The sequence below is a fragment of the Mytilus galloprovincialis genome, chromosome 13 (genome assembly GCF_965363235.1).
Source record: "Mytilus galloprovincialis chromosome 13, xbMytGall1.hap1.1, whole genome shotgun sequence".
In the NCBI taxonomy this organism is placed as follows: domain Eukaryota; kingdom Metazoa; phylum Mollusca; class Bivalvia; order Mytilida; family Mytilidae; genus Mytilus; species Mytilus galloprovincialis.
This window is the reverse complement of record NC_134850.1, coordinates 46,986,943-47,014,740: the sequence shown is the minus strand read 5'-3', so window position 1 is coordinate 47,014,740 and position 27,798 is coordinate 46,986,943. Positions and strand designations below refer to the sequence as shown.

At 31.3% G+C, this 27,798-nt stretch overlaps 2 protein-coding genes and 1 pseudogene across 3 annotated transcripts; 1 reads left to right on the top strand and 2 right to left on the bottom strand.

Annotated features, from left to right (window-relative positions):
* Positions 1-310: 310 nt before the first annotated feature.
* Positions 311-26,554, bottom strand: LOC143055936 (protein Spindly-B-like). 2 transcript variants are annotated; one of them, XM_076228991.1, is made up of 11 exons: positions 26,492-26,554; positions 19,480-19,543; positions 18,389-18,562; positions 17,437-17,631; positions 16,826-16,975; positions 16,144-16,248; positions 10,414-10,524; positions 8,792-8,926; positions 2,235-2,347; positions 1,550-1,734; positions 311-715 (listed from the first exon to the last, which is right to left on the bottom strand). In XM_076228991.1, exons 2-11 carry the CDS (start codon positions 19,513-19,515, stop codon positions 330-332), a joined length of 1,590 nt encoding a protein of 529 aa, XP_076085106.1. In that variant the 5' UTR covers positions 19,516-19,543; positions 26,492-26,554; the 3' UTR covers positions 311-329. The 2 variants fall into 2 exon arrangements, with proteins under 2 accessions (XP_076085106.1, XP_076085107.1); XM_076228992.1 differs by lacking the exon at positions 26,492-26,554 and adding an exon at positions 26,394-26,491.
* Positions 11,867-13,858, top strand: LOC143056342 (uncharacterized; annotated as a pseudogene).
* Positions 13,914-16,066, bottom strand: LOC143056341 (uncharacterized). The gene is made up of 2 exons (XM_076229430.1): positions 15,754-16,066; positions 13,914-15,456 (listed from the first exon to the last, which is right to left on the bottom strand). The coding sequence occupies exons 1-2, from the start codon at positions 15,849-15,851 to the stop codon at positions 14,019-14,021; spliced, it is 1,536 nt and encodes a 511-aa protein (XP_076085545.1). The 5' UTR covers positions 15,852-16,066; the 3' UTR covers positions 13,914-14,018.
* Positions 26,555-27,798: the final 1,244 nt, after the last annotated feature.

Below are 27,798 nucleotides of genomic sequence, written 5' to 3'. Positions count from 1 at the left end.
TTTCAAATAACTGAAAATTTAAAAGAATTGAAAACTTGGTATAGATAGGAGATAAATAAAAAAAAAGTGATCACAGGTTCCAAGCCATCACTAACAAACAATCTGCTGACCTAATACAAAGTCATTCTGTTTATTAGTTTGTTACAAAAGTGTTACAAAAATATTTATTGTACAAACATACAAGGTGATTGCAGTACAATTCCTACTCCTAGATTTTGTAAAACAATATAGGGCCCATATTCGGACCCAAATATGAGGGTTGGAAAATCCCTGTAATTCTATAAATAAAAATATATTGCATAATACAAAGTTCACATATATATATATATTTATTGAGTATTACAATCATCAACTTTATATTTTGGTTCTGATGCTTTTTTTGTACAAACAGTTACTTTGCCATGAGAAGGTTTATCCCGAACAAGTCTTTTATAATTCTCATCATCTTTTAAAGATGTTGTATTCATGTGTCCATCTGCATCAAAAACATCAACGTCATCTGACATTTTGACTGACCGTGACCTAATTTGATTTTTCTTTTTGTCTTCTTCTACCTTTTTTAATAGATTTAAAGCCCATTCTCTATCAGCACCTCTGTATTCGTTTTCACTTGTTGTTTTTTCTCGTAAAACTGACACATTTTTCTCTTTAATACCTTCTAGGCCTGTTGGTATCTGCTCTGTCCTTCCTACTGGCTTCTGTGCTTTTTTCATCTCTAAAAGAAAAGTGTAAACATAGAATAATTGAAATCTAATGCTAGTTCATACCATAATTTTTTTATTATTGCGAAATAATGCGAAATAATGCAACAGGGTTAAAATTGCAATAATTTGAACTCCCATTTACAAAAATGTATATGACTTGAACAGGATTTTTCTCAATATTACACAAATCGTGTTTTAGTCAAAAATGACAAAATCGCAATAATAAATGCACGTAATAATTTACAGTAACTAAATACTCACAAGAGAATACACTCTGTCCCTATATAAATAAATGGGAAAGTTTCTGATATGCTATCAGAAACCCATAAAATTGAGATAAAAAAAGAGGGGTTTACAAACAATGTACAAAAAGGAATTTAATCAAAGTAGTCAATGCTGATGGACATAACCCTCCTGTGAAAATCTGGATACACATTTATTTTTTTCTTCTCCTTAAACGTTTTTGAAAAAATGATTATTTAGATTTTTGTACATGGTTTCAAATATTGCTGGTTTAAAGAAATGATACATTTTCATCATTTAATGTCATTACTCAATAAAAAAAGACATTTTTGGACACATGTTTTGCTTAACTGTAGTAATGGAAATTACAAGAGTAACGCTTTACCAAATCAATTTTTCGAAACATCTTAATTGAAATAGGAAGATGTGGTATGATTGCTAATGAGACACCTCTCCACCAGAAACCAAATGGCATAGAATTAAGCAACTATAAGTCATCATACAGCCTTCAACAAATTTCTTTGTTTAAAGTTCATTTACTTAGATATCTTGATTTTTTTATAGGCTTTGATCTCATATTTTTGTTGTTGCTAAGCTCTTACCTGGTTTCAGTTCTATTTCTAGTCCTTCTTTTTCCAGTTTTAACTGCTGAAACTTCCTCAACATTTCATCCTTCTTTGTCTCAGCTGCATACAATAATCTCTCTTTTTCTGTAACCTTATTTTTCTGGTCTAGTAAACACATGCTTTGTATACGCAATCTTCTTGACAAATCTTCTATCTCTCCTCTGTAAAGTAAAAACTCAACAGTGAAATCAAAATATGAAGATTGTTAAATCAAGAGTGGAAACATAATTCAAATTTTGTATAATTTTGTATAACTGTTTTGTCTTTTAAGCTTAGCTTGTGTATGTTTTACTGTCACAAAATGAGTTAACCTAGTGGCATGTAGAAGAGCCAATTTTATATTCACTCAAATTCAAATTCAAAACTTTTGAATTAGGGCTTGACTTAGTGTAAAAATCTCATTAAAAATTGAATTTTTCTAAAAAGAATATTTTGAAATGAGGCATCTGATAAGAATTTAAAGTATAAAAAAACACAAAAAACAATAAACCAGAATTCAAAATGGCTGTTTGACTTAGCAACAGACAGGTACAGATTTAATACCCTCAAAATATACAATGTTGTCGATTCAATTATTGTCATTAAGAACTCATGAAATGTTTGTTGTTACAGAGATTTGTCTCTTCAAGTACACTGTAATATAGAAGGTAATCAAACTTACTCTTTAGACTTCAACATATTGACCAAGTATTCAATGTAGTCCTTATCAACACCAGTTTGATTTGTTATCTGATGTGAAAATTCTGACAACTTTTCCGTCAACTTTTCTTTTGCCTGAAAAATATTGAATGAAAAGAAATATACTCATATACTTATATATGCCATCTAATCATAAATTGAGATTTATTAGTTTAGATGTTGTCAGAGGACAGGTTGCAATACAGGCCTTCTCTGGCCTAATATTTCACCGTTTTTATTCCTTTTTCTTAAGATTTCTATACAATGCCTGCAATGGTGGTAATTTTAAATGAAAACCAACAGTTGGCCCAAGGCCACAATTAATGACCCTGCTTTTCGTTGTCCACGAATATAGTTCCTTTTAATTAGAGTGTATTTTTCCTTAATTTTTTTTCTTTCCTTTCCTCACTCATTCCTTAAATCTTTTTGGGTGGAAATGAAAGAAGAGAGGTCAAATAAATTTTTGGAGGTTGTATTTTAACTGATTTTGATATGGAATGAGTGATTAGGTCAAGTGCAAAAAGGTGATATTTACAGTTTTCGGAACATCTCTTGACTTGTCAATAGGGGTATGGATGTGTATTGGCTAAATTTGTAAAAGTGATTGCTTCAATCTTTCTGAATTTTGGATATATATTTGGACTAGGACAATACATTACACACACAAAAAATTGGACAAAAGTGCATGGTGCAATTTTTTTAATGATGCAAAAGGTTATAAAGAACTGATAGAGGAATTAATTGTGGTCTGTGGCCATTTACAGTTTTCGGAACATCTCTTGACTTGTCAATAGGGGTATGGATGTGTATTGGCTAAATTTTAGTGGGAGATATTATGGACATAATTGTGCAAATCGTGATACAAGCATGAAATTTGGTATAAAGGTTGACTAAATGATAATTAAAAAAAATCCGCTGCTGGCCAGAAAAAAAAATCATTTTTTCAAGATGGCCACCACACATTTCGGAAATGGCGTCATTACAAATTGACAATAATTCGTTAATCCTTTAAAAGGTGTGTTATATGTAAAATCCATTGTTACATTTTATAAAAAGTAAAGGACAGCTCCTACATTACGACTAGACAATACATTAAAGAAACTAAAGGTGACTTCCGGTTTCAAAATGCTGGCAAAAAAGTCAAAAATTTCAATTTTTATACTTTCAAGCAACTTCACAAGGGATGTAAATCCTTGAAAGATGTGTTATAGGTATAATTCAATGTAAAAACGTTAAAAAAAAGTTCGTAAGTACGACAAAACAACACATAAATGAAGAAAAAAAGTGACTTCCGGTTCCAAAACGGCGGCAAATACGTAGAAAATATTTTTATAATTTCCATCAACTTAACAAGTGTTAACACTCTTTGTTAAGTTTAAATGCCTAGTTTGGTTAGAAAGACAGGTTGCTTATTTTATAATTATCTGATAGTTGCCTATCCAACAACCCGTACAAGGAAGACCAGAACGGTAGCATCTACAGTTACCAACACAGCTGGATTTTCGCCTCCGCATTTCAAAATTTTCTGACACGAGGATGCAACGGCAGCAGAGATGCAAACAGTTTTTTTTTTCCTGTCAGACAATGGGGCCTACAGGGTACCAAGTTTTGCCAGACCCATCAAATTTCTGCCAGACCCATATTTTCACTCAAAAATCAAATGAAATTATGCTATTGAACAAACGTTAATTTTGATTTTGTTGATATTATTATTATTTTAAAATAACCTGTGATTCATAACAATTGTAGTTTATTGAATAATACATTACATAATATTGATCTGATTAAAAGTTATTGTTCACAAGAGTACTTGGAAACAAGATAGTCATTGGTAGTTTCATTCTGTTCAAATTCAAAATCTGACTCATAGTTGTACAAAGACCGCTTTACAGCTTTATCAACTTGAATAGGTGACTGGTTTGGTCTTTTACCGGGTTTCGACCCACTTACAAATTTTATCGGCCATGACATATTTCCTGAACTTATCAACTATGCTTAATAGACCTCCTTCCTAGAGAGCGAATTTCTAAAACAAAAAACATGACGGAAATACGGAGAATTGTTCGGGGCGAGATGGACAAGGTACGAAAGACTATTACTGGGCGGAAATACTGGTTCCCGGAGTTAGAAAATGCGGGGGAACAGGACATTTACTTTTATTAAAGATGATCGCAATTTTATAAACAAAATACTCTGCCGGGGCCGACGGGGATTTCAGTTTTGGCGGACCCAAGCGGACTTAAATATTGCCGGCCATCAGGTCCTGCACAGCTACGAGTTTTGCCGGACCTGCATAAATTCTGCCCCTTAGGTCCGACGGGTCCGACGATTAGTTGCATCTCTGCGGCAGTCAAAAAAGTCCATTTTGGTTTCCAACTGTCATTGATTCTTTCTTTCATCCAACCCCAGTGTTCATGACATGGAACACGTACCTGTCGAATACATAAATCAGGCTAAGCTCAAACAACTCTTCTTGATATACTTCTGTTTTGATGTGCTCTGGAAAAGAACCTCTTGTAGGCGGAATTGCATTACAATGCCTCTGCTTCCTGGCAAATAATTCACATCGTGCCTCGCTTCATACTTAAGCCTAAACAAAAACGTCCTTTACACCTGAAAAACTTTCCATTGTTAGCCAAGCTGGCCTTTTGCCTTTTTCATGACAATTCGACAAAGTGCCACATCCACTAAATGAATAGACGAAAGGAAGAGCAGCTACACAAGGACCAAACGCATTTGATATGTCACGTGCAGGAAGCCATCAATTCGTTATTCCTTCCATAACCTATCCTCAATTTGTTCTACCTAATTTTGCGATTGCTGCAATTCTTGATACTATTACATCTGTGTCAGTACTACCTAAAATTACATTTTACAACACTTTTTATAATCATGCCGAACATGGACACACATTCGTGTATCTGCTGCTTCTTCATGATAACAAGGGAATAGATAGGAAGTATCTTTATTGAAATTGCAAAGGATATTTTCACCATGAGTAACATACACATTTTTATTAGTCTCTTAAGAAGCAATTTTGTCAAGCAATAAACTTGCACAATTTCGTTTTGTTGTCATCTTCACAGAGAAAACTACTCCATACCATTGGTGTTCTACTAGAACCAACACCTTTCCATCTGGCACAAGAACCTTGCCTTTGTCTTGTCACAGCCTTTAAATTATTCATTTAGTAAACATCAAATACAATGTCTACTTTTGAATACTTATCGATGCAAGATTTTATATAAGGCAGTATGACATCATTAGCATAATCATCAAATATTTTTGCCCAACTTTGTGACCTGGAATTAACCATTGCTGCCCCACCAACGATAAATGCGTCCAAATTTGGATCAGCAAATCGCAGAATGTTTCAAGTGAACCCATTTGCAGCGATTTAATGCCACTATTTCAAGTGACATCCTGAGATAAAGACGGAAGAGCAGTTTGGTTTCTATGGATAAAGAAATATTCCAAGTAAAACTGTCTACTGTGACAAAAAATTAAAAGTCTAGAAAAGATTTGCAATCACTTTTAAGGTTCTCTAGCTTTGTTTTTGTCAACGACGTTTCCAGTTTCATTTTGCGGCCAAAATAGGAAGTTGTTCTTTTTTATTTGGTTATAAAAAGCAGGTTCTGCTTCGTTTTGCATTTGCTTCAACAGATCTTCGTATTGTGTGGACCAATATCTTGGAGTTTATTTACATATCTTACTTGTTTCCGAATCAACAATTTCCAAATGGAGTATTTTTTCTTTACAAATCTGACGACTCTTTTAGAAATGAATTTCCAAACTCGTTTTGCAAAACCTTTAAAGCTGTTTAAAGAAATCTTTTTGTGTTTTCGTAGAGTCTTCATTATGTCGTTCGTCTGTTTTAGAATGACCCAAACCACTAGATCTTTCACATTAATCTTCTAGTATACTGACTCCTGGTCCAGCTATCATCCATTTGTATAAAAGGGAGCTTCGGTTAATCCTATGGCACCAACATTGCCCTCATCAATTGCATTATTCTGTTTTTGTGCCTGATCAATTGTGTAATAAGAAAGAAATTTGCTGGTCTTACGTACAGTGAAATTATCATTTTCAAATTCCATTGCCACCTGAGGGTGATGTTCGGGAAGGAAAGTCATATCTCGGAGATGAGTCGGTAACGATCGAGCATAATTTACATGATCAAGACCTAAAACAATCCGCTATCATGCTTTATACATGTTATATGGACTGTTTGAAAAGAAGGAAATCTCACTCATAAAATGAGCATAATACCAAAATCAGAAGAAGTCCTTAATTTATAATTGAACACCAGGAATTAAACTTTGGTCGAGATGACTCTATTTCCTTACACCAGTCTTTTAAATCGTTGAACGTCACAGAGTCATTACATAATTATATATTCTGAGTTTATCTTTCATAATCTAAAATTAACAATTTTTAAGCAAATACATGCAGTTGTCTGATGCGCCTGTCTAGTCCTAGGTACATTTGAACATACATAAAAAGAATCTGCCGTTCTTGGTGTTGCAATATTGGCTTCAGTAAGACATGTCTATCCCCTATCAAGCAATATAACCCAGAGTTTTATATTAAGTTATTTCAATGTGCAATCCACCAAACATGACGATACACTTATATATTTCCTTACAAATCAGGCCATTCCCACTGAATTTACTTAGGCATTTCCAAAAGTGGCTGATCTGCAGTTACAACTGATGTTTCTCCGGAATTAACCAAATTTTCGCCTTAACCATCGAATACCTGAGAATTGCCTGGTAGTGCATACAAATCGCTTTTGATGTCTATAAATAGTGTGCACATGCGCAAAAGTGTGAAACACATGTGTATCAAAACCTTGAAAAATGTTATTAAACCAATACATAATATCATTAGAAATCCAAAAACACTAAATATATGGTAAATAGTTCAAATATTTTTGAAAGAATTTTTTTACATTTTCGCGCATGCGCAAATACTGGATATGTCAAATATTCATTTTTGATAAATATGTGATGTAAGGAAGGTAGCCACCAAACCTGGTAATTGGTTTTTACTAAAAGAAGTTCAAAGAAAAGTTTTCGAGAAAAATCAGTATTTTCAAACTAAAGAAAACAGCCATTTTAGAAAATGGCCGTGGCCATCTTGAAAAAAATATTTTTTTTAATGGCCAGCAGTTATTTCTTACAAAGTATATAATAATGATGCTTTGTGGTAATTTTCATGCTTGTATCATCATTTGCACAATTCCCTCGATTTTGCTAGCTAATATCTTCCACTAATTTGTAAAAGTGATTGCTTCAATCTTTCTGAATTTTGGATATATATTTGGACTAGGACAATACATTACACACACAAAAAATTGGACAAAAGTGCATGGTGCAATTTTTTTAATGATGCAAAAGGTTATAAAGAACTGATAGAGGAATTAATTGTGGTCTGTGGCCAGTTCAGGAGCAATGATTACACAATACATAAGTGTTATTATGAAATCTACAAAAAATCAAGAGGAAACAAGAATGTGTCGATAGTACATGGATGCCCCACTTGCACTATCATTTTCTATATTCAGTGGACCTTGAATTTTGAGTCAAAAATCTAATTTGGCATTTAAATTAGAAAGATCATATTATAGGGAACATGTGTACTAAGTTTCAAGTTGATTGGACTTCAACTTCATCAAAAACTACCTTGACCAAAAACTTTAACCTGAAACTTGCACTATCATTTTCTATATTCAGTGAACCTTGAAAATGGGGTCAAAAAGCTAATAAGTTACTAAAATTAGAAAGATCATATCATAGGGAACATGTGTACTTCGTTTCAAGTTGATTGGACTTCAACTTCATCTACCTTGTCCAAAAACTTAAACCTGAAGCAGGAAGGGCGAACAGACAAACAGACAAACGAACGCACAGACCAGAAAACATAATGTCCCAAACTTGATTGGACCTCAACTTCATTAAAATCTACCTTGTTGGCCAAACACTTTAACCCGAAGCGGGAGGGACGAACAGATACACAGACCAGAAACATAATGCCCCTCTATTATCGTAGGTGGGGCAAGAAAATCTTAATAATGTCACTTCTAATTTGATCAGGTATAACTAAAGTTGATTGGGTCATGATAAACTTCAGTTAATGGTAACATGAAATTTTGATATATTTGCTTTACAAAAGTACTATAACTAAGTGTGTAAAGCAATATTTATCAATTTCAACTACATTAGTCCTTGCCTACTTATAGTTATTGAAGTGTAAATAAAAAGTCAGTAATTTCGGTAAAAAATGAAGGGGAATAAATCTGAAACATGTTATTCTAACCTGGAAACATACCTTAAATTTTGATAAATTAGTAGGCATCAACTTTTGCAAATATCACAATAGAATACACAAAATGCCATATAAAGGTAACATTTAATACTTTTGTTGTCAGTGATTGAATATAAATCCAAGTGCTACTGATATAAGAAAACTGAAATGATTTTAACATACAAGTATATTAGTGAAACTCCTAATTCTAAGATCACGCTGAACTAAATTTACCTGATTTTCCTCCAACTTATTAACTTTTTCTAATATCTGTTGTCTTTCTATTCTCTCCTGTTCCAGCTGTGCTTGCAGTTGTTGGACTCTCTCAGAATCATCATTTCCTCTACCCATAGCTGTAAATAACTGCATCTAGTTATAAAAAACAAATAAAAAATGTACAATTGTATATCTACAAGTTTATTATTACATTTGCATTTTATTGACGGAACATTAATTGAAATTATATGTATGTTAGTGTTTTAACTAAAGCAATTAAGTATGGTGCAATGCCCTGCCCATTTTTGTCCAAAAAAATTGACTCCATGTGCCCTTTTGTGTTATCTGTATCAAGATCGGGTCGTGGTATAGGTTTTTCACTGGTTGAAAAGCTACAACCACAATGAAGCATTGGCATTGGTTGCGTGTTATTTAATGAAGACGATTTTTATCACTTCTGCATGACGTAAGAGTGTACATCAAATCATTCCAACTTCTGCAAAATAAGTTTGTTACTGCATTAGAATGTGATGAAAGTTGCCAGAAGTAAACTTGTAATCTTTTTATTGCATTAAAAATGTCATTTTCCTTTCCATATTGAGTGCCAAACATGTGTATTTTGGTTTATTTTCTTCTTCCGCCATTGAAATAATTGATCGAACTACTAATCGGATTACAGATTAAGCAGAAACAGACAAGGTATGAACAAAATCCAGATTCTGAAAATAAATAGCCCAGCAATAAATTAACCAAAATCTTGTTTACCAACTCGCCTGTTATTTTGAAATAGTGTGAGCCCTGAATATGTGTTAATTATATTTTGTTGATCAGCCAGGGAGGGGACTTACTTAAATCAGTGATTTTATAAATCACTGATTCAAGTAACATTATGTCCATAAAGGTTGGAAGTAAGAGTTGTCTTTCTTTTACAATCACCTATTTAATCACTAGAAATAGAAGTGATTTTATTTTATTTTATTGCATCAAAGGCATAAACCTTGCTACTTAAAAAAAGAAAAAAAGTTATTTTTTTTTCAATTTTACTAATGAAAAGATATTATCTAAACCTATGTGTTTAAAATTTTGGTAAAAACTACAAATTCACAATTTGTGATAAAACTTCAAATTTGCTACTTTTAAAAAATAAGTGATTTAAAAATCACTTATTTCATTAAGTCCCCTGACTGTTTATGTGCCCTACTTGGTATAGTTGACACACAAAGTGCGTTTTTTGTAAAACAATATATGTGTATATATATGTAACAGTCTTCAACAAAAGCAGGCTTACGTCAAGTTACAATAATAAAGATGAATCCATTTAAAAATTAATCCACAATTCCAAGAACCTTAGTCGTTATGATGAGCCATAAAGTATTTATATACATCTTAAATTTTAAAAGGGTTGAGTCATCATCAATTTAAAAAATTACTATCCTATATTTGTGACATAAAAGTTAGCACTGATTCCACTAAAGAGCAGAAAATGTTGAAAGTCATGTTTTTAACCCAATTTTTACCCAGTATAAAAACATGTCTGAAAATGTGTAAAACAGTTTCATTGATAAATCTGGCAACTAAAAATATCTAAAAGAACGGTTTTGATTATTCAGTCTATAAATATATGTTTAGCTATCACTAACTTTCAGCTTCTGATTGTGTTGTTTTAACACCTCATTTTTCTTTTTCATTGTTTCAAATGTGTTCTTTTGGGACATAAGTGTCTTTTCTGCTTCCACTCTACGATCATCAAGCTGTGAATAGAGAAATAGAACATGTGAGGTACTGTCAGCATGCTTTAATCAACTGGTTATATTTTCTTAAATGTTATCATACATAATTTGTCTTTTTTCATGTTAGAGAAGCTGACCAAAATTGATAAACATGTGATTTGTGTTTTAGGTCTGTAAAATTTTGTAGTATGTTAGACCTTCATTTGTATCTTTTACTTATAATCAAAACTTCAATCGTCTTCCTTTTAGACAGTTAAAGAACATACATGTACATGGAGTCCATGCTTCTCTAAAATCATCATAGCGAACAATAATTGAGTTATGAGACAATTTTTATTGCAGACTTCAGTCAGAGTGTTGTTTTTTTTCTCTCGAATAAATTGTTTTTTGAAATTTTTAGTTTCTTATAATATGTAGTTTGTTTTAAGTGGATGTATTTTAAGGGTGTACACCTCTGAGGAGCCAAACATTTCTAGAACTAAACTTTTTTTCTTAACCTGATTTTTGGGTTTATATGACTGTAAACAAATAATTGGTGAAGAAAAAATCATATGGTGGTGCACTTATTTTTCTGCTACAGTCCTTTGAAAATACCAAATTTTGAAGATTTTCCCGTTTTTTATCAATTTTTCCTATTTTTGGGCTATAATCGCAAAAAAAAATTACAGTTCCACAATTAAACTTTTTTTCATCCTTTCAATAAAGATGAAGTGGACCAATCTGAATAAAATTAACTTAAAAAAAATACATATCTAAGAAATTTGAAGAGACAAAAATAATATGGGATGTACATGATTCTTGTAAAATCACTTTTTGTACCCTTCACCCATTTTCTCAAAATAATGGCTAAAAAGGCTGACTTGATTTGTCATAAAATTTGAAAACTGGATTACTAAAAAACAATTCATGTAAATACAGAGTTATGTTTGTTTATAATATTTATAAAATTCATTGATATTACCCACTTGTATCACATGTTTTTGAAATAATTCAAGAACGAGATTTCAACGAGACTGAAAAGTCAGAAGAATACATCCTTAAGGGAATTAAATAAAAGTTGTTTCTGCTGGAAATAAGCAAACAACATTAATTTAAAACAGATCATTCCTGTGTTTAAATGAATAAAAACAGTTTAATTTTTATTAATATTTGATTGAAATGAAAATGTAGTCTGGAAGAAAAAAACATGGTTAACTCTCATGCAAGGTTAGTTTGTGCCAGATTGAATCACAACAGTAAAACTTCTCAGTTTTTTTCCCCCAAAGTCATTGACATGAAAGTCTGACTAGCTGCTTAAATATAAAAAAATCTCTACTAATAACATTTCTTTAAAACTTTACTATAATTTTTTTTTTCAATGAGAAACCAAAGTCAGTTATTACCCCTGATAAGAATTCCAGGTGGCAGCACACTATAATACGGTCCTAGAGATTCTCTACTGATAAACAAATTATAAGAAAATTAAATATAGATATAAACAATGCCATCAACTTGCTGTTGTGTTCCAAATTGTTCCAATAGAGGAGGTCATATTTTTCCAAAAAATGAAAAAATAAAGAAGAAATGGATCAAAGCAATCAAAAGAAACATGGATGGAAATAGATATAGACTTTGGAAACCATCAAAAACAAGTGTTGTGTGTAAACTTCATTTTCTTCCATCAGATTACAAGTCAGAGACCACATGTGGTAAGTAATATTAATCTATCTAGATTATCTTGTAACTGTTTATAACATGCTGATAATATATTGATTAATTAGATTTTTAACATGCATGAGTTCTTTGTACATTTATATTATTATATTGCAGGATAAAATTTCTTACCAAAAATATGTAAACAAATCATTAATTTTAAAGAAATTTTGTTAAAACCTGTAAAAAGATATATTTATACAAAAAGTCATGCATATTTAGTAATCTTAAAATATTAATTTTGATTCTCCTTGGGATAGATATAAAAATGATATATGTAAATAATATGCTTTTTTTTCTTTTCTAAATTACAAAACCCCTCCCCCTTTTTTTGATAAAATTTAATAGAAAATCAAAAATATCCATTCATGTCTAACTGAAATTATAATATTATAAAAAAAATTGAATTTGTTATTTGTTTAATATGAAACTTTCGTTTTCAGGTACTGTTTCACTTGTAAAAAGATTGAAAAGTGATGCTTTTCCAAGTGTCTTCCCATGGATCAGTACTTCTACTTCTAATGACAGATCAGTACGACAGGCCAAATGAAGTGAGGCAAAAGTCAATGTTGACTCTGATAGTTCTGAAAGCAGTGAGGACATGCAGGCATATTTACCATGTGATGATTCTAATGTTGGAAATGAAATTTATTACACAGCTGAACCATGTGTAGATGCAGAAATGACTGTACCCAATGAAAGTATGAATGTTCCGTCTACTGACTCTTCACTTACACAAACTTTGACATGGCCATCACTTTGTGTGGAAAAGTTTATGTTTGACTCGCCTGGGATTATGTTTTATACAGGACTGCAGACATATGAAGATTTTACATTTGTCCTTGCAACTTTAGGAAATGCTGCTTATAAACTCAATTATTTGTACTATAGAAGTGATCAGCTTTCAGTTGAAAACCAGTTTTTTTTTAACACTGATTAAACTTCGGCAGCACAAAACTAATTTTGAACTCAGTCGTCTTTTTAATATTTCTGAAACAGCAGTTGTCAACATTTGGGTAACCTGGGTTAATTTCATGTCAAGACAGTGGCGAGAAGTAAAAACATTCCCTGAACGAGACATTGTTCGATTTTTCAGTCCGTGTGATTTTAAAACAAAATTTCCATCTACTAGAATTATAATTGATGGGACTGAATGCCCAGTGATGAAGCCAAAATCACCAATAGCTCAGCAGTCCACATTTTCAACTTATAAAAACAGGAATACTATCAAACTATTGGTTGGCGCAACTCCTGGTGGTTTGGTAAATTATGTTTCTCCAGCATACGGTGGTTCAACAAGTGATAGGCAAATAAGTGAAAGAAGTAATTTGTCCTCAATATGTGATAAAGGTGACTCGATAATGGCAGACAAAGGATTTAATGTACAAGATTTATTTGCACCATATGATGTATCAATTAATATTCCAACTTTTTTCCGAAAAAAGAACAGAATGACTGGCAAAACAGTTTTGAAAGACCGTGCTATTTCAAGCAAAAGGGTTCATATTGAAAGAATAATAGGGTTGGCAAAAACTTATAAAATCCTAAAAGCACCGTTGAATATTACTGAAACTAAACTAGCCAGTGAGATCACATTTGTATGTTTTATGTTGTGTAATTTCAAAACCTGCATCATCCCAGAAACAGCATGAATATGTAAACTTCAACAACATTCTAACCAACATTTTGAAATTTCATTTCAAGCCTTATTCAGCATTGCAGTATGAATCTCAGGATTTACAAACATGATAAACAAAGTACTAGATAGTGAAATATCATTATTTACGCATCATACTTAACATATATATATATATATATATATATCAATCAAATGTGTATTTGTTATATTCCTTGTAAAACAACCTTTGTAGAACAGCACTTTTGAAATAATTGTCATAGAATTCTTTTAATTTCTTCACCATGTTATCAATAAAGAAATCATCACGTTCAATACAAATACTTTTAAAGTCACAAAATGTATATATAACCAAGATGCATTTTTTAGCATTTGTACAAAATAATTGTCCCTGTATTTGGTAAAAATAATCATGGTTGTTATCTAGTATTAAAAGTCCATCTTTCTCCTTTAAGAATGGCACTGTTTTGGTTGTAATCATCTGGTTTCTTACTACAAATGGACATTTAATTTCAAGAAGGGTTTGGTCATCTATGACTGCATCTGGCGATGCCCCAATATATGGATGACTTGAACTGACAAAAATACCACACTGTCTGGTTCCACGGCCACATTCAGATTCATATTTTGCCAGTGCAATTGATTCATATTTTCTACCATGCAATATAGCAGAAGTTTTAATGTCCTTCATAACTGTCAGTGAATCAGCTAAATTATTGAAATTGGTTCTGTTTGTTGCTTTACAAATACGTCCGAAATTTGAAGCTGTAAGTCTTTTGCATCTCTCCTGTTTCCAAATCTTATTTTTAGATTGACCTGTTGTTGAAGATTCAATATATTTTACTCTATCTTCTGATATTTGTGAAATACTAGCATCTTTTAACCATCTATCTTCTGGATGTCCTTCAAGATAGTCATGATCTGATGCTACAGCATACACATTTGCAGGAGGATACAGTTGTGAAATTGGAAATTTGGAAACACCTCTGTGGTTCAAACAAACATTTCGAAAGTAATCATTATAATAAGCACAATTTCTGTATTTTTCTGGCCGTGGATCAAACTGAACTTCACTTCCCTTTTTGTTTGCCAGGGGCAGACTGTTTGCTTTTATAGGGGAGCCTTTATACGGTTTACTGTGGTGGAATGTCTGTAGCCTCTGTGTGCATGTTTCCTCAGATACAATTTCACCGTTGCTTGAAAAATTATGCAGTGCTAAAAGAAGGCAGCATACATGCTTGCAGTGTGCACTAGGTCCCATTCCCACTGCACATTCACATTGACACTCATCTACACTCCCATTTTCATTTATGGCAACATCTATTTTGTAGGACACTGTCCTTTTCATTTGAGCTCGGCATTCAGATTTAACAAAGAATGTATTATCATATTTGGCAAGACGAATATATCTTAAAAACTTTTCCTTGTACAAATATTTTGCATCCGAACCTAGAACCTTATCCATTGGTTTTAAATACACTTCTATAGTTTCCATTTTAAAGTCAACAAATTCAGTTCCACTATTAAAATCTTTGTAAAGGATAGAATCTGGAAGTGTCATTGAGTACTCCTCCCCAACTTCATCCTGATTTCCAAAATCTTTGTTTCTATCGTATGCCTCAAGCCTAAAAAAACATTTAAAATTTTGGTTCAGAAATTTTTACTTTTATTTATTAGGAGATATTTTTTAACTGTCAGACTGTAATGTATCTCATATCATGATTTTAATGGTTAAGATTTTAAATGAGAGTTTAGTATTCAAAGATTTAATGTAAATTTAAATAAGAAATGAAAAAATTATAAATATCTAATTAAATATAAAAGAGTAGATACTTCTATTTGCAAAATAATAATTCAAAGGATTAAATCTGATAATATTTCTATTTTATAAAAAAAATCAAAGGATAAAATCTGATAATCACCTTTCTATCAATTCATGTTTACGTCCAGAAATCCTTGCTTTCCTCTTTCTTAATTCTTCTTTTAATTGAGGGAGACTCCATGATCCATAATTAGACATTGTGATGAAAATAAAAAACTGCTTACAAAATAACTTGATAATTATGTGTACACCAGCAAATAGTGGGTAATTATTTATGAAATAAATATTATATGTGTGTAGACTTGATATAGATTACTGTAAACAAACGCTTTGTGTTATCAGCAGGAAGCTGATAAGGACCGCATTAAGCTATGCGCCATCTGGATTGATGAGGAGATAAATCTGACTTTGGTTTCTCATTGTTGAGATTATAAAATAACCAATTTGTTTTAAACATTTAAAATCTATGTTTCTAGAACTGATGTCAAACCTCAGAAAAAAGTGAATTTCCTTTCTTTTCATGACATTTTTCTTCATCCTCCATCATCAAAACGTCAAGCTGTGTGGTCAGTTCTAAATTTTCCATTCTGGCTTTCTGTTGTAAAAAAAGGCAAATATGGTTAATAATTTTAGAAATATGAGTTCATTCAAGTAAATGAATGTTGGGTAAATAAAATACCTGTTGGTTGCCAATCATCATGATCATGCCCTCTAAATTTTCAACTTTCAACAAAGAAAATACTAAACAGACCTAATATTTTTAACAGTCAAAGCTAGATAACATATTTTGCTTAATTTACCTACAAAATGTAAATCTTATTCTGTAGTTTTATCACATTCTTATTAGGAAAAAAAATGATGTCAACACATTTATTCTTATTTCATTTAAAGATTTGTCAAAACTGTTCAGAGGCATAACAATATTTGTTGATTACTCAAATCATAAAAAAGGACAACAATTTCCCCAAATAGACTTTATAAGGCTTAAAAAAGGGACTCTGCGGGCAGTAAAATCAGGAAATCCCTTCAGGCACAGAATTCTAAAAGGAATTATTTTAAATATAGATTTAAACCATATTTTGACACATTCCTCCTATTATGGCTAGATTTAAACCATATTTTGACACATTCCTCCTATTATGGCTAGATTTAAATCATGTTTTGAAACCTACTTCTAACAAATTACAGTAAGTTGTACATTCAGTTTTGACATTGACAAGTTCTTCATCCTTTTCCAAAAGGGCATATCTTAATTTGTCAGTTTCTTTCTTCAGAGAATCCAGTTCTATTTTATCAGTTCTAAACTTGGCCTTTAATGTTGTCTGAAAGAAAAAATGTAAAGAATTGCAGAGACTTTAATCAGCTGTTTGCTGCAGCTCAATCATTTGAATCCTAGAAATATAGTTAGGCATAGCATTCATGGGTAAGACTAAGACATGACATTATTTTTATACTTGTAGGCAACAAAATATATAATCTAATATTTTTCCTATACAAAGCTATACAAAAAGAATAAATTTAACAAGAGTGCACATGCCTGATTTACTGATGATGATTATCCATGAATCATTAAAAAATCATATTATGAGTTAACATGGTTAAGATTATTACAATTATTGCATTAAATATATAAAAAAACGTTCATGCGCTCAATGAGAAAATATCGAAATAGTTTATAAATTTTTAATTCTACAAAATATTTGATTTAAAAAACACAACATGTACACAAGCAGTCTCTATTTAAAATCTGCTCTAGCATGTTTACTTGTCAGATGAAACTTACAATTTCATCATGTAATTGAGCCACCTGTTCTCCGGTATTTATTCCCAAAGTTTCATCACAGTCCACCTTTGTATCATTACATTCCACATTGTGTCTTTGATTATCAGCTACAATCTTTTCTAGTTCTGCTATCCTATCTTGGTGTTGTTTCTCTGAATGCTGAGTTAACTCCAATTCATGCCTTAAAGAACTGACCTGTAACAAAGTAAACATTGTAAACAGAATGAAATACCTCCTCGAGCAAAAATAACAGAAACTATGAAATAATTTTAATTACTGAGAAACAAATTTCAATTGAACATATGAGCACAATGATCATGATAAAGATCAATAATTTGAAGACAGACATTGTAAAATTTAAAGTGGTTTCTCCTCAAATAATTCATATTTCATAATAATTAATCATGATAGGAGCTAAATTTTTTAAAACAGTTTAAATTTCTATTCCTTTTTTTATTGATTTATCTTAATCATGTAATTGGGACACTAGCAAAAAATAAGCCCTCCATGAAAGTTTCCCACTATACAACTGTCAACTCTCTGACATTGGACTCAAAATTCTTTTAAACTGAGTTTAACTGTGGGTATTGCTGATTTTGTTTTTCTACATTGGCTAGCCGTAAAGTGGGAGGGATGAGATCTCACCAAGATTTTAGTCTATATATATTTTTTGAAGTTTAGTATGATGTCCATTATCACTGAACTAGTACATATTTTTTTTAGGGGCCAGCTGAAGCATGTTTCAGGTGCGTGATTTTTTTTGTATTGATGACCCATTGGTGGCCTTCGGCTGTTTTCTGCTCTATCATGTCTATGGTCAGGTCGTTGTCTCTTTGACACATTCCCTATTTCCATTCTCAAATATTATGGTACAAATGTAAGTAATTAGATGTTGACATAAACTTTAAAAAGTATATAAAATTAATGAAATATAAAACTTTGTATAAAATACCTTTTCTTTCAGTTCTACTTCTTTCACTCTGAATTCCTTGTCATTTTTATCAGATCTTCCATGACCATGACTAGATGCCTGTTCATATTGTGAAATTTCCTCCTTATACCAGTTTTCTTTGCTTTTATACTCTTGTAAGGATGACTTCAATTGGTAATTCTCTTGTAAAAGGTCCTATAGTAATCATAGCATATAAATTAAATTACAAATGGAGGTAGAAATTCAAAGACAATATGATATTACATATGCAATGCTATATATATGTGTATTGAGAACTGAAAACATGATACAATGTACATATATGATATATATATCAGTACATGTACCTGTATCTTAAATTGTGATGGGCTGCTGTCTGTCATAATTGTTTATAATTGAAATATAAATTAGACCATTACTTTGAATTGTTTCTATTTTTTACTCTTATTTACAGGTAAGGTTTGTACCTTATATCAGGCCTTTCTTTTTCTTTATTGTATTATTTCACATTTTTTTATGAACTCTACATCATGTACATGTTTTATACAATTTAACTTTGGATGTAACGAGTCTTCTGATTGGATGAAGCTGTTTTGTTTATCAGCTCAAAGACATAATTTAGTCATTTGACTGTGACATCATCAACGTTTTTTCATGGTTTACTCTAGTTAATAAATAACTGTAATATTGTATCTGTCTATTCGAAATAACATAAAAAATGTGGTGCACACTTCAAAATAACCCGCAGTGTGCACCACATTTTTGATTGTTTTTTCTACATCATGTACATAGACAGAAAAAATATTACAGTCATTCCTTAAATAAATAAAACGACAGGATATTTGTTTTACTGTTTGTTGAAGGCCGTGAATGACCTTTAAGTGTTCCCATTTTTTTCTACCGATATATTCTTTGGTGGATAGGTATCTCACTGACCATCATCATGATCATACGTAATCTGGTTTCATTATACATGTTATACATGTAAATGTAAATGTGTTTTAATCATGCAAGGACAGTAAACTTGGTCATGTTAGTAAGAGCATAACATTCCTCATTGTAAATTTTATTCTAAAAATAACTCAGATTTTTCATGTTTTTGTTGTACTTACATCTATTTTCTTCTCATACTTAGATTCCATGGTCATGATGGTTGTATTTTACACTCATATAGTTCTGAAAAAAAAAAGCAAAAGATTCACATGACTAAATGGCTAACAAGATACATGTATTTAACAATGATTGATTCTTCTTCATTTATTCTTATTGTGAAGTAGCATGCAAATGAAATATTTGAGGAGCATAAACATTGATACATGTGATAAACACATACATGTATGAAGGTGTAATGTCACCATTGCTTAAATTCTTCTATTCGTCTTTGTTAATTTTGCGCTTTTCAATTTTTTTTTTATCATTGTTTCAAATAAACATGATGAAGAAATACTTGGCATGAGTTAAGTTTTATCCTCTCTTGTACGACTGACAAAATTTCACTTAATATTTCATTGCATACACATGCTCAAGAACTACTAAACGATGAAATCTATTGCACATGAACATGATGAATGTTAAGTAATTGCACAAGACACTTTAATATAGGCTCTTTAAAACATATAACATAATTATACAGTGCAGTCCAGTGTGTCCGCCCACCTAAGACTTATGACTTCACTTCATTCAACTGATAAAACCAATAATTGGATAATATTGTGTGAAGACATTCATATAGTCCTTTTATAACCATGACATACAATGACATATAGATCAAGAAATATTTCAATACACCAAATATCATGAATATAGTTGACCTATTGCATATAATATTAGACATGTCATGCATGTTATAGAAAAAAAGACCAAAACTCAAGAACTTAACTATAACCACTGAACAAATGCTGAACCATGAAAATGAGGTCAAGGTCAGATGACACACCTGCAAGCTAGACATGTTCACCTTACAATCATTCCATACACCAAATATAGTAGACCTATTGCATACAGTATAAGAAAAACATACCAAAACACAAAAACTTAACTTTAACCACTGAACCATGAAAATGAGGTCAAGGTCAGATGACACCTGCCAGTTTGACATGTACACCTTACAGTCTTTCCATACACCATTGTACACCAAATATAGTAGACCTATTGCTTATAGTTCACTTGACCACCAAAACTTAACCTTGTTCACTGATCCATGAAATGAGGTCGAGGTCAAGTGAAAACTGTCTGACGGGCATGAGGACCATGCAAGCTACGCACATACCAAATATAGTTATCTTACTACTTATAATAAGAGATTATTTAACATAACAAAAAATCTTAACTTTTTTTCAAGTAGTTACTGAACCATGAAAATGAGGTCAAGGACATTGGACATGTGACTGAAGGAAACTTCGTAAAATGAGGCATTCATATAAAAAGTATGCAGCATCCAGGTCTTCCACCTTCTAAAATATAAAGCTTTTAAGAAGTTAAAGCTAACACCGCCTCCGGATCACTATCCCTATGTCGAGCTTTCTGCGACAAAAGTCTCAGGCTCGACAATATAAAAATATACAACGATATGTTGTTCACACCTGGAATGGTGAACCGTGAAGGCTAGAATTCACTGATTGAAGATCAAAAGATCAGAATTACATAATTCTAATCTTTTATTTACCTTGATTTTAACCACGCATTCAACATTGGCTAAGTGTCACATAACAATACACATTGTACAACATGTTGTATTTCCCCAGTAACATGAGTAATAGCAGAAAATGTTTGCTGGACTGAAGCAAAATGGTCAGAATACAAACATGCATTTTTAATACACTATCGATCATGTCAGTTTCATATGTTTGTTGAAAGTGTTTGTAGAAAAAAATCATAAAAATGTTCTTTTGTACAGTCAGGGGACTTACTGAAATAAGTGATTTTTAAATCACTTATTTGAGTAGCAAATTCGAGGTTTTGTCACAAATTGGGATTTTGTAGTTTTTTCAAAATTTTAAACACATAGGTTTAAATAACATCTTTTAATTAGTAAAATGAAAAAATATAAACTTTTTGCTTCTTTTAAGTAGCAAGGTTTATGCCTTTAATGCTATCATTTACCTGAAAATTCTATTTTAGTTGAAAAAATGCTATAATAATGGCTTGACATAATGAACTGATACTTTCTTCAAAGATTTTTCACAGCAGTGGGAGTATTTTTCCTGTGAAGTTCAAGGTTTCATCTTTCAGATTATGTAATAAATTTCTACTGTTCGCGATAAAAATTTCACTGTTCGGGGGTATTGAAATTAGTGGGGGTTATTAAAAGAATGATACTTAAAGAAGTGATTTTTGGGAAATAAATTGAGGTCTGATACTTAAACAAGTGATTTTTATGTCATTATCCTAGATTCAGTACAAGGTCATCACCTGAAATGACCTGGTCATCCTAGACAACACAGATGTTGGTTCTGATAAGTTTAGAAACATAATTAGTCCCTGGATCATTAGTATTCTATATTTAAAGCTACACTTATATTAAATCACTTCTTCTAGTGATTAATTTGTACTACTTAAAAAGGTGATTATTAAAGAAAGACAACTCTAACTTCAAACCTTTATGGAAATAATGTTACTTGAATCAGTGATTTAGAAAATCACTTGTTTAAGTAAGTCCCCTGACTGTTGTATGATTTATTACTTTTATCATGTTTATTACTAAAATTTGTATCAAAAATCCATACATAAATCCTACAATCTAATTCTAAAAGGTGCATAGCTGTCACTTTTTTTTTTATTAGTTAATAGCTACACCAAAAGTCGTTTTAAATTGCGTTATTCGTTATTAGATGGTTAACGAACACGACTTAAATGAGATTAATTTCACTCCCGGCTTGCAAAAAGACTTTAACTATCATGACTATGTCACATTAATAATTCAAATTATTTTTCTTTATTAGTTTTCATTTAAAAATAAAACTTGGTGAATATGTTTTTTTTTATGGTATTATGAACATGATGAACATAATAAGATGATAAGAGAAAAATTGCAAATTTTCCCTTTAAGTCAAAAATTCTTTAGAAGTGAAATTTTCAAAGGATTTGTATAGATGATACAGTAGTAGCACTATAAAAATCCTTGGTATTTCTATTTTCTTTTCTACAACAGTAAAATGACCCCATGACTGAGGGTACATGTAAGTTGTTCCCAACTTGATAATAACAATTATCATATACTAAGACTAAATAACATATGATTTTTACTGTATGATAATAGCATAAAATTAACGTAAATTCCATATTTTTTCGAAGTGGTGATATGAAATAATAGCATTAAATTAACATAAATTCCATATTTTTTCGAAGTGGTGATGATAGCGGGCTGATATGAAAAGTTTATCACATGCTTCGATTGTTATCACATGCCTTTCCGTAACGTTATCACATGGCATTCTGGTGATACTCAGCACATTCTGGAAAATACACCTCAATGCTATGTTTTCTATGAAAAACATTACAAAGTAGTGTACAAAAACAATTATTTGGATACTGGAAAGTATATTGTGTAAATTAATAAAAAAAAAAAAAACAAAACAAAACTAACAAACAAATTATTAAATAAATGCATTTTTAAAAGTTTCAAACATAATTAAGAAAGTTACTTTAAAAAAGTTGACTTTTCCAAACAGTGTTCATTATGTATATATTTTTGTCGATTCATCTATATCAAAATATGTTTCTTCTCTGTTGAGGCATATGATAGAAAGATTTTATATGTAATGTACTAAATTTGGGGTCCGGCATCTGTGAACTTTTCACTCTTTAAAGTTCTATCTGGGAACCACGTAAAAGGATCAATATATGAATCTGTTATTTTTCTCCATTGTTGAAGCATATGATAAAAAGATCATAACATGTCATTTTTCATATCGCATGTATTATCAGCCCTCAGTCAATATCAGCCCTCGATCCATGCGGCTCTTGGGCTGATATTGAACCTAGGGCGGATAATACATGCGATATGAGAAATGCCAGTAATAATAATAATCTGATAATACAGGTCCTAGTACGGCCTTTACCACAGGGCTATGACCCAGACCAAACAGCAAACTATAAGAGACCCCAAAATTATTAGTGTACACAATTCGAACAAGAAAACCAACAAACAAATTTATATATACAAACTGGAAATAGCCTACCAATGAACAACATCAACAAATGATAACTGCTGAATGACAGGCAACTGAATCAATCAGGACAGTTGCATAAACATGCAGAGGGTATGGATAGTTTTGTATCTCCAGCATACAATATAATTGCAGTTGAAGGCTGGATGTGGTGAGCAGGAATATAAAAATAATATTTTTTTCTGTTTTGATGTGGCCTTATAAATTTATTTTATTTGTGTAATTGTGTGGATATGATGATATCAGCAAATGTTCAATATCACCGGCTGCAGGGACACCGTGGACTCAACTGTACATATGTAAATTATGTTATCGCAGTTCTTTGATTTTTAAGTCCACAATAACAAATGTATGTTATTTTTCTCTAATTTCCCAAATTAGAGTTATGATAAATTAAATTTCAGTCTGTGCCAAACTGTTTTAGGGTTTGACTGACCTTAAGAGATATTTAAGACTTTTCTACTATATATTGTGACGCTGCTGATAATGCCTGCTCTCATCTCAAAACCATGAAACCAAATGGACAGACTGACAGAGGTGGGTAATATTAAAGGTAGGGAAGGAGGTTTACCTGTTTGTTATATTATAGGATTAAATGCCTTTTTAAAGGAATGTATTGGTGTATAAACTCGACCAATTCACTCACAAACAAATAAAAGACTTTTATGATATGTTTGTGAGTGACTTGGTCCAGTTATTACACCAAAACATTCCTTTAAAAATACGTTTAATCCTTATAATTCTTTAAAATTGGAGATAGGGAATATATTTTTCCATATTTGTTATATTATAGGATTAAACGCCTTTTTTAAAGGAATGTATTGGTGTATAAACTCGACCAATTCACTCACAAACAAATAAAAGACTTTTATGATATGTTTGTGAGTGACTTGGTCCAGTTATTACACCAAAACATTCCTTTAAAAATACGTTTAATCCTTATAATTCTTTAAAATTGGAGATAGGGAATATATTTTTCCACACTCGTTACCTCTATAACACATAAGTTTTATATATTATGTCATTAAATAGGCCTGGCGCATGAATATATTTGTTGGTTAATGCAAAAATATGTACTCAATGAAATTTGATATCTGATAAAAAGGTAAACTGCAAAAACAAACTCTTATTATCATTCAAACGAATGTTTTTGTGTATTGTCTTATAAATTTAACAGTCAAAAGTCAAACATAAACAAGTTGATTTTTGTTTTTGACTTGAAGAAATCAAAACATGTATTTATTATAAAAATGTGATTTCATTTTAGACTTATCTAAGTCAGAAAATGACAGACTTGTTAAGGTCTATTTATGTTGATGAAAAAACTTAATTTTACTTGGTGGCCAAAGTACACCACCTATGACAGCAAAAATCTGTCTGAGAGTTCACAAGGACTTGAGCTATCTATATTCAATTATCTAATTGAACATCCTTACTAAACACAGATGTTTTACCTCATTAAGTGTGGTTCCAGGTGGTTGCATTGTAACGTTAATTAACATTATCTCCGATTTTTTAGACTCTCATTCATATTTTTCTTTAGAAGACAAAGCATTGTCTTTCAATGTTGTCATTATTTGATTTAGATGCATGACCTTTTTATAAATATGCGTGGGTCTTGAAGTTAACCAATTTTGATAACTTATCGACTTGTAGGAGTCGATATTTGCAACTTTTTGATTCTTGTAAATTATTTTATGCTTAACAATACTTGACTAATTAAAGTCGTATTTTGTCTTGCATTAAAGGGAGACAAATCCTAAAACTTACATATTTAGACCTCTATGAGTCAAAAGCAGATTCAGACTTATTTATGTCTGAGCTCTGACTGTTTTAACGATTAACGTGCAGTGAAATTAAATTTGGTAACATCTGTGTTATTATTGCCATTGTCTTGTTTACATTGGTCATGAAAAGAAGTTCAGTCAACGTCATCTATTGAAAAATAACCAACGTCAAGATCAACTACCGGAAGCTCTCTCGACCAATCATATCAATGTATTCCCTAATATGCAAATCATATACAAATTATATATATAAATATTGAAATTAATAATTTTCCTCTTCTTCTTTAGTTACGGAATACCATCAACTTTTTGAGGATTACTTTCCGGCACATGCCTGTATGAGGTCGTTTACGTTCATTTCATTTGTTTTCTTTCCTTTTATTTATTTATGAAATTTACAATTTTTTAAGTTTCAATTTTTACATTTTTTATATATGTTTTTTACAACTATAAGATAAAAACAATAAGCACATTTAATTTAGATGAGAGTATGTTTTAAGAAGCACCTCATGAGTGAGTGCATTCTTAAAGTTGTCTGACACTCTGTAGAGGTTTGGTTTGAGATATATCAGGTGGTAATTTGTTCTTTGATTGTTTGGCTGAAAAAAGAAAATTTAAAGGTGTCTTTATAACACTGAAGTTGTCTGTATGTCTCTTGATGGGTAGTTCTTGTTCTAGACTGGCTTTTTATGAGTATATCTTGCGATGGTCTTGCAATTTCATTGTTAATGACTTTGTGCAACATTTGGAGTCTGGTTTTTAGTCTGCATTCTTGTAAGGGTTGCCATTTTAGATGTTCTATCATTTCAGATACACTGCTGGTATTGTGGTATCTGTTGCAAGTATATCTTTTTTGTACTTGTTCCATTTATATATATTTTCTGAGGTGTGTGGATCCCAAACTGTACAGCAGTATTCTAGTTTTGGACTATTGTTAGGTAGGCTCTTTCCTTAACTAATTTTGAATTCATTTTTAGATTACGTCTGATGAATGCTAAATTATGATTGGTTTGCTTTTGCTGCTGATTTTAGTATCAAAATAATTATCTTTAGACTTTACGGATTTCGTACTCTTTCATTGATGAAACCTGACTCTTATTGTTTAAACTTGACAATCCATGTTTGTCTTCAATCACCATTTTTGATTTGTTTGTTTTATTCGTGATTACCTATTTGTGTTTTGGTCTTCGTAATTTTGAAATTTCCGCCTTACAATTTCGCTGCAACTAAAACCCCACGTTCTATTCCGTACTTGGAATTTCTTTTAAATGCATAAATTTATAAATATTACAATATAAAGAATTCTGCTTTATCGTGTTATATCTTACAACTGAAATATAATAAATAAAACGAACAAAATTTTTAATGAAAAAAAGGTAAATACCGCGATCAGATTGAGAGAAATTAAAGATTATATCTCAAAATATCGGACATAAATTAGAAAGTTTCTAATATCAAAATTAATAACAGAGTCGTAATGGGCCTTTACTCCGGAATTGAATTTTTTTATTTTCTATCCAAGGTTCTAGGTTCTTGGCAAAAAAAAAAATAAGGTCGAGGGATGATACCCAGGCTGATATGGAAAAGGCCATGTATTAATCGCTTTATCATATACTTCCGACAATAGTTTTATTAGAAGGCAAATAAACAAATGCAATAACTAAAACGAGTCAAAAACTGTATAAAGAAGTTAAATTATGAATCAAATATACTATAATTGTCCAACAACAGCATCACTACCTTCATAGTGGGTCTCATTGGGGTCTAAGCGTGACGCGGGATTGCCGATTGTTTATAAGCGTGAAACATGAAAGTCGAATTATTGTGCCGTGAAAACGGGAACTGAAGTCTAGCGGGACACGGGAAATTACAAAAAAAAAAAAATGAAAATTGCTTACGTACATAGCGTAATCGAATGCTTTCATGTCGATCATGCCCAACGTCGATCCGTCCCACGTCGATCCGGACCCAATAAGAAATATATTTATAAGGATATAAATAATTCATAAATGTTAATGAATTTTGTAATAATGTAAAAGCTGTACCGTATAAAAAAGTTGGCCTTTGACCAATATTTTCATTGGATGACTTTTCAAGATTATTGGGTATAATTATAATAAAACATATATCAAAGAATTTAGTACAATCATCAGCCATCAACATGATGATTAATCAGCATTATTTTCAATTCACTGTGATCCTAACAAGTTTATCCTGTGTAATAACAAATAGTTCAGTACATAAACAATCATTATGGTACAAGCCGATCCCCAAGCTATTTTTTCACACTTTATTTTTGTTCAAGTTCTAAAAACTTCTTAAATTGAGAAATGTTGTTTGATTTGCTGAATCCTTTCTATGAAAGTGGAGACAGAATGCGTTTTCTTTTAATATCACAAATAATTAATATAACATCAAACAAAAGACAAAACTATAAAGACGTGGTTAAATACTAAAGTTTACGACTTACAATGCA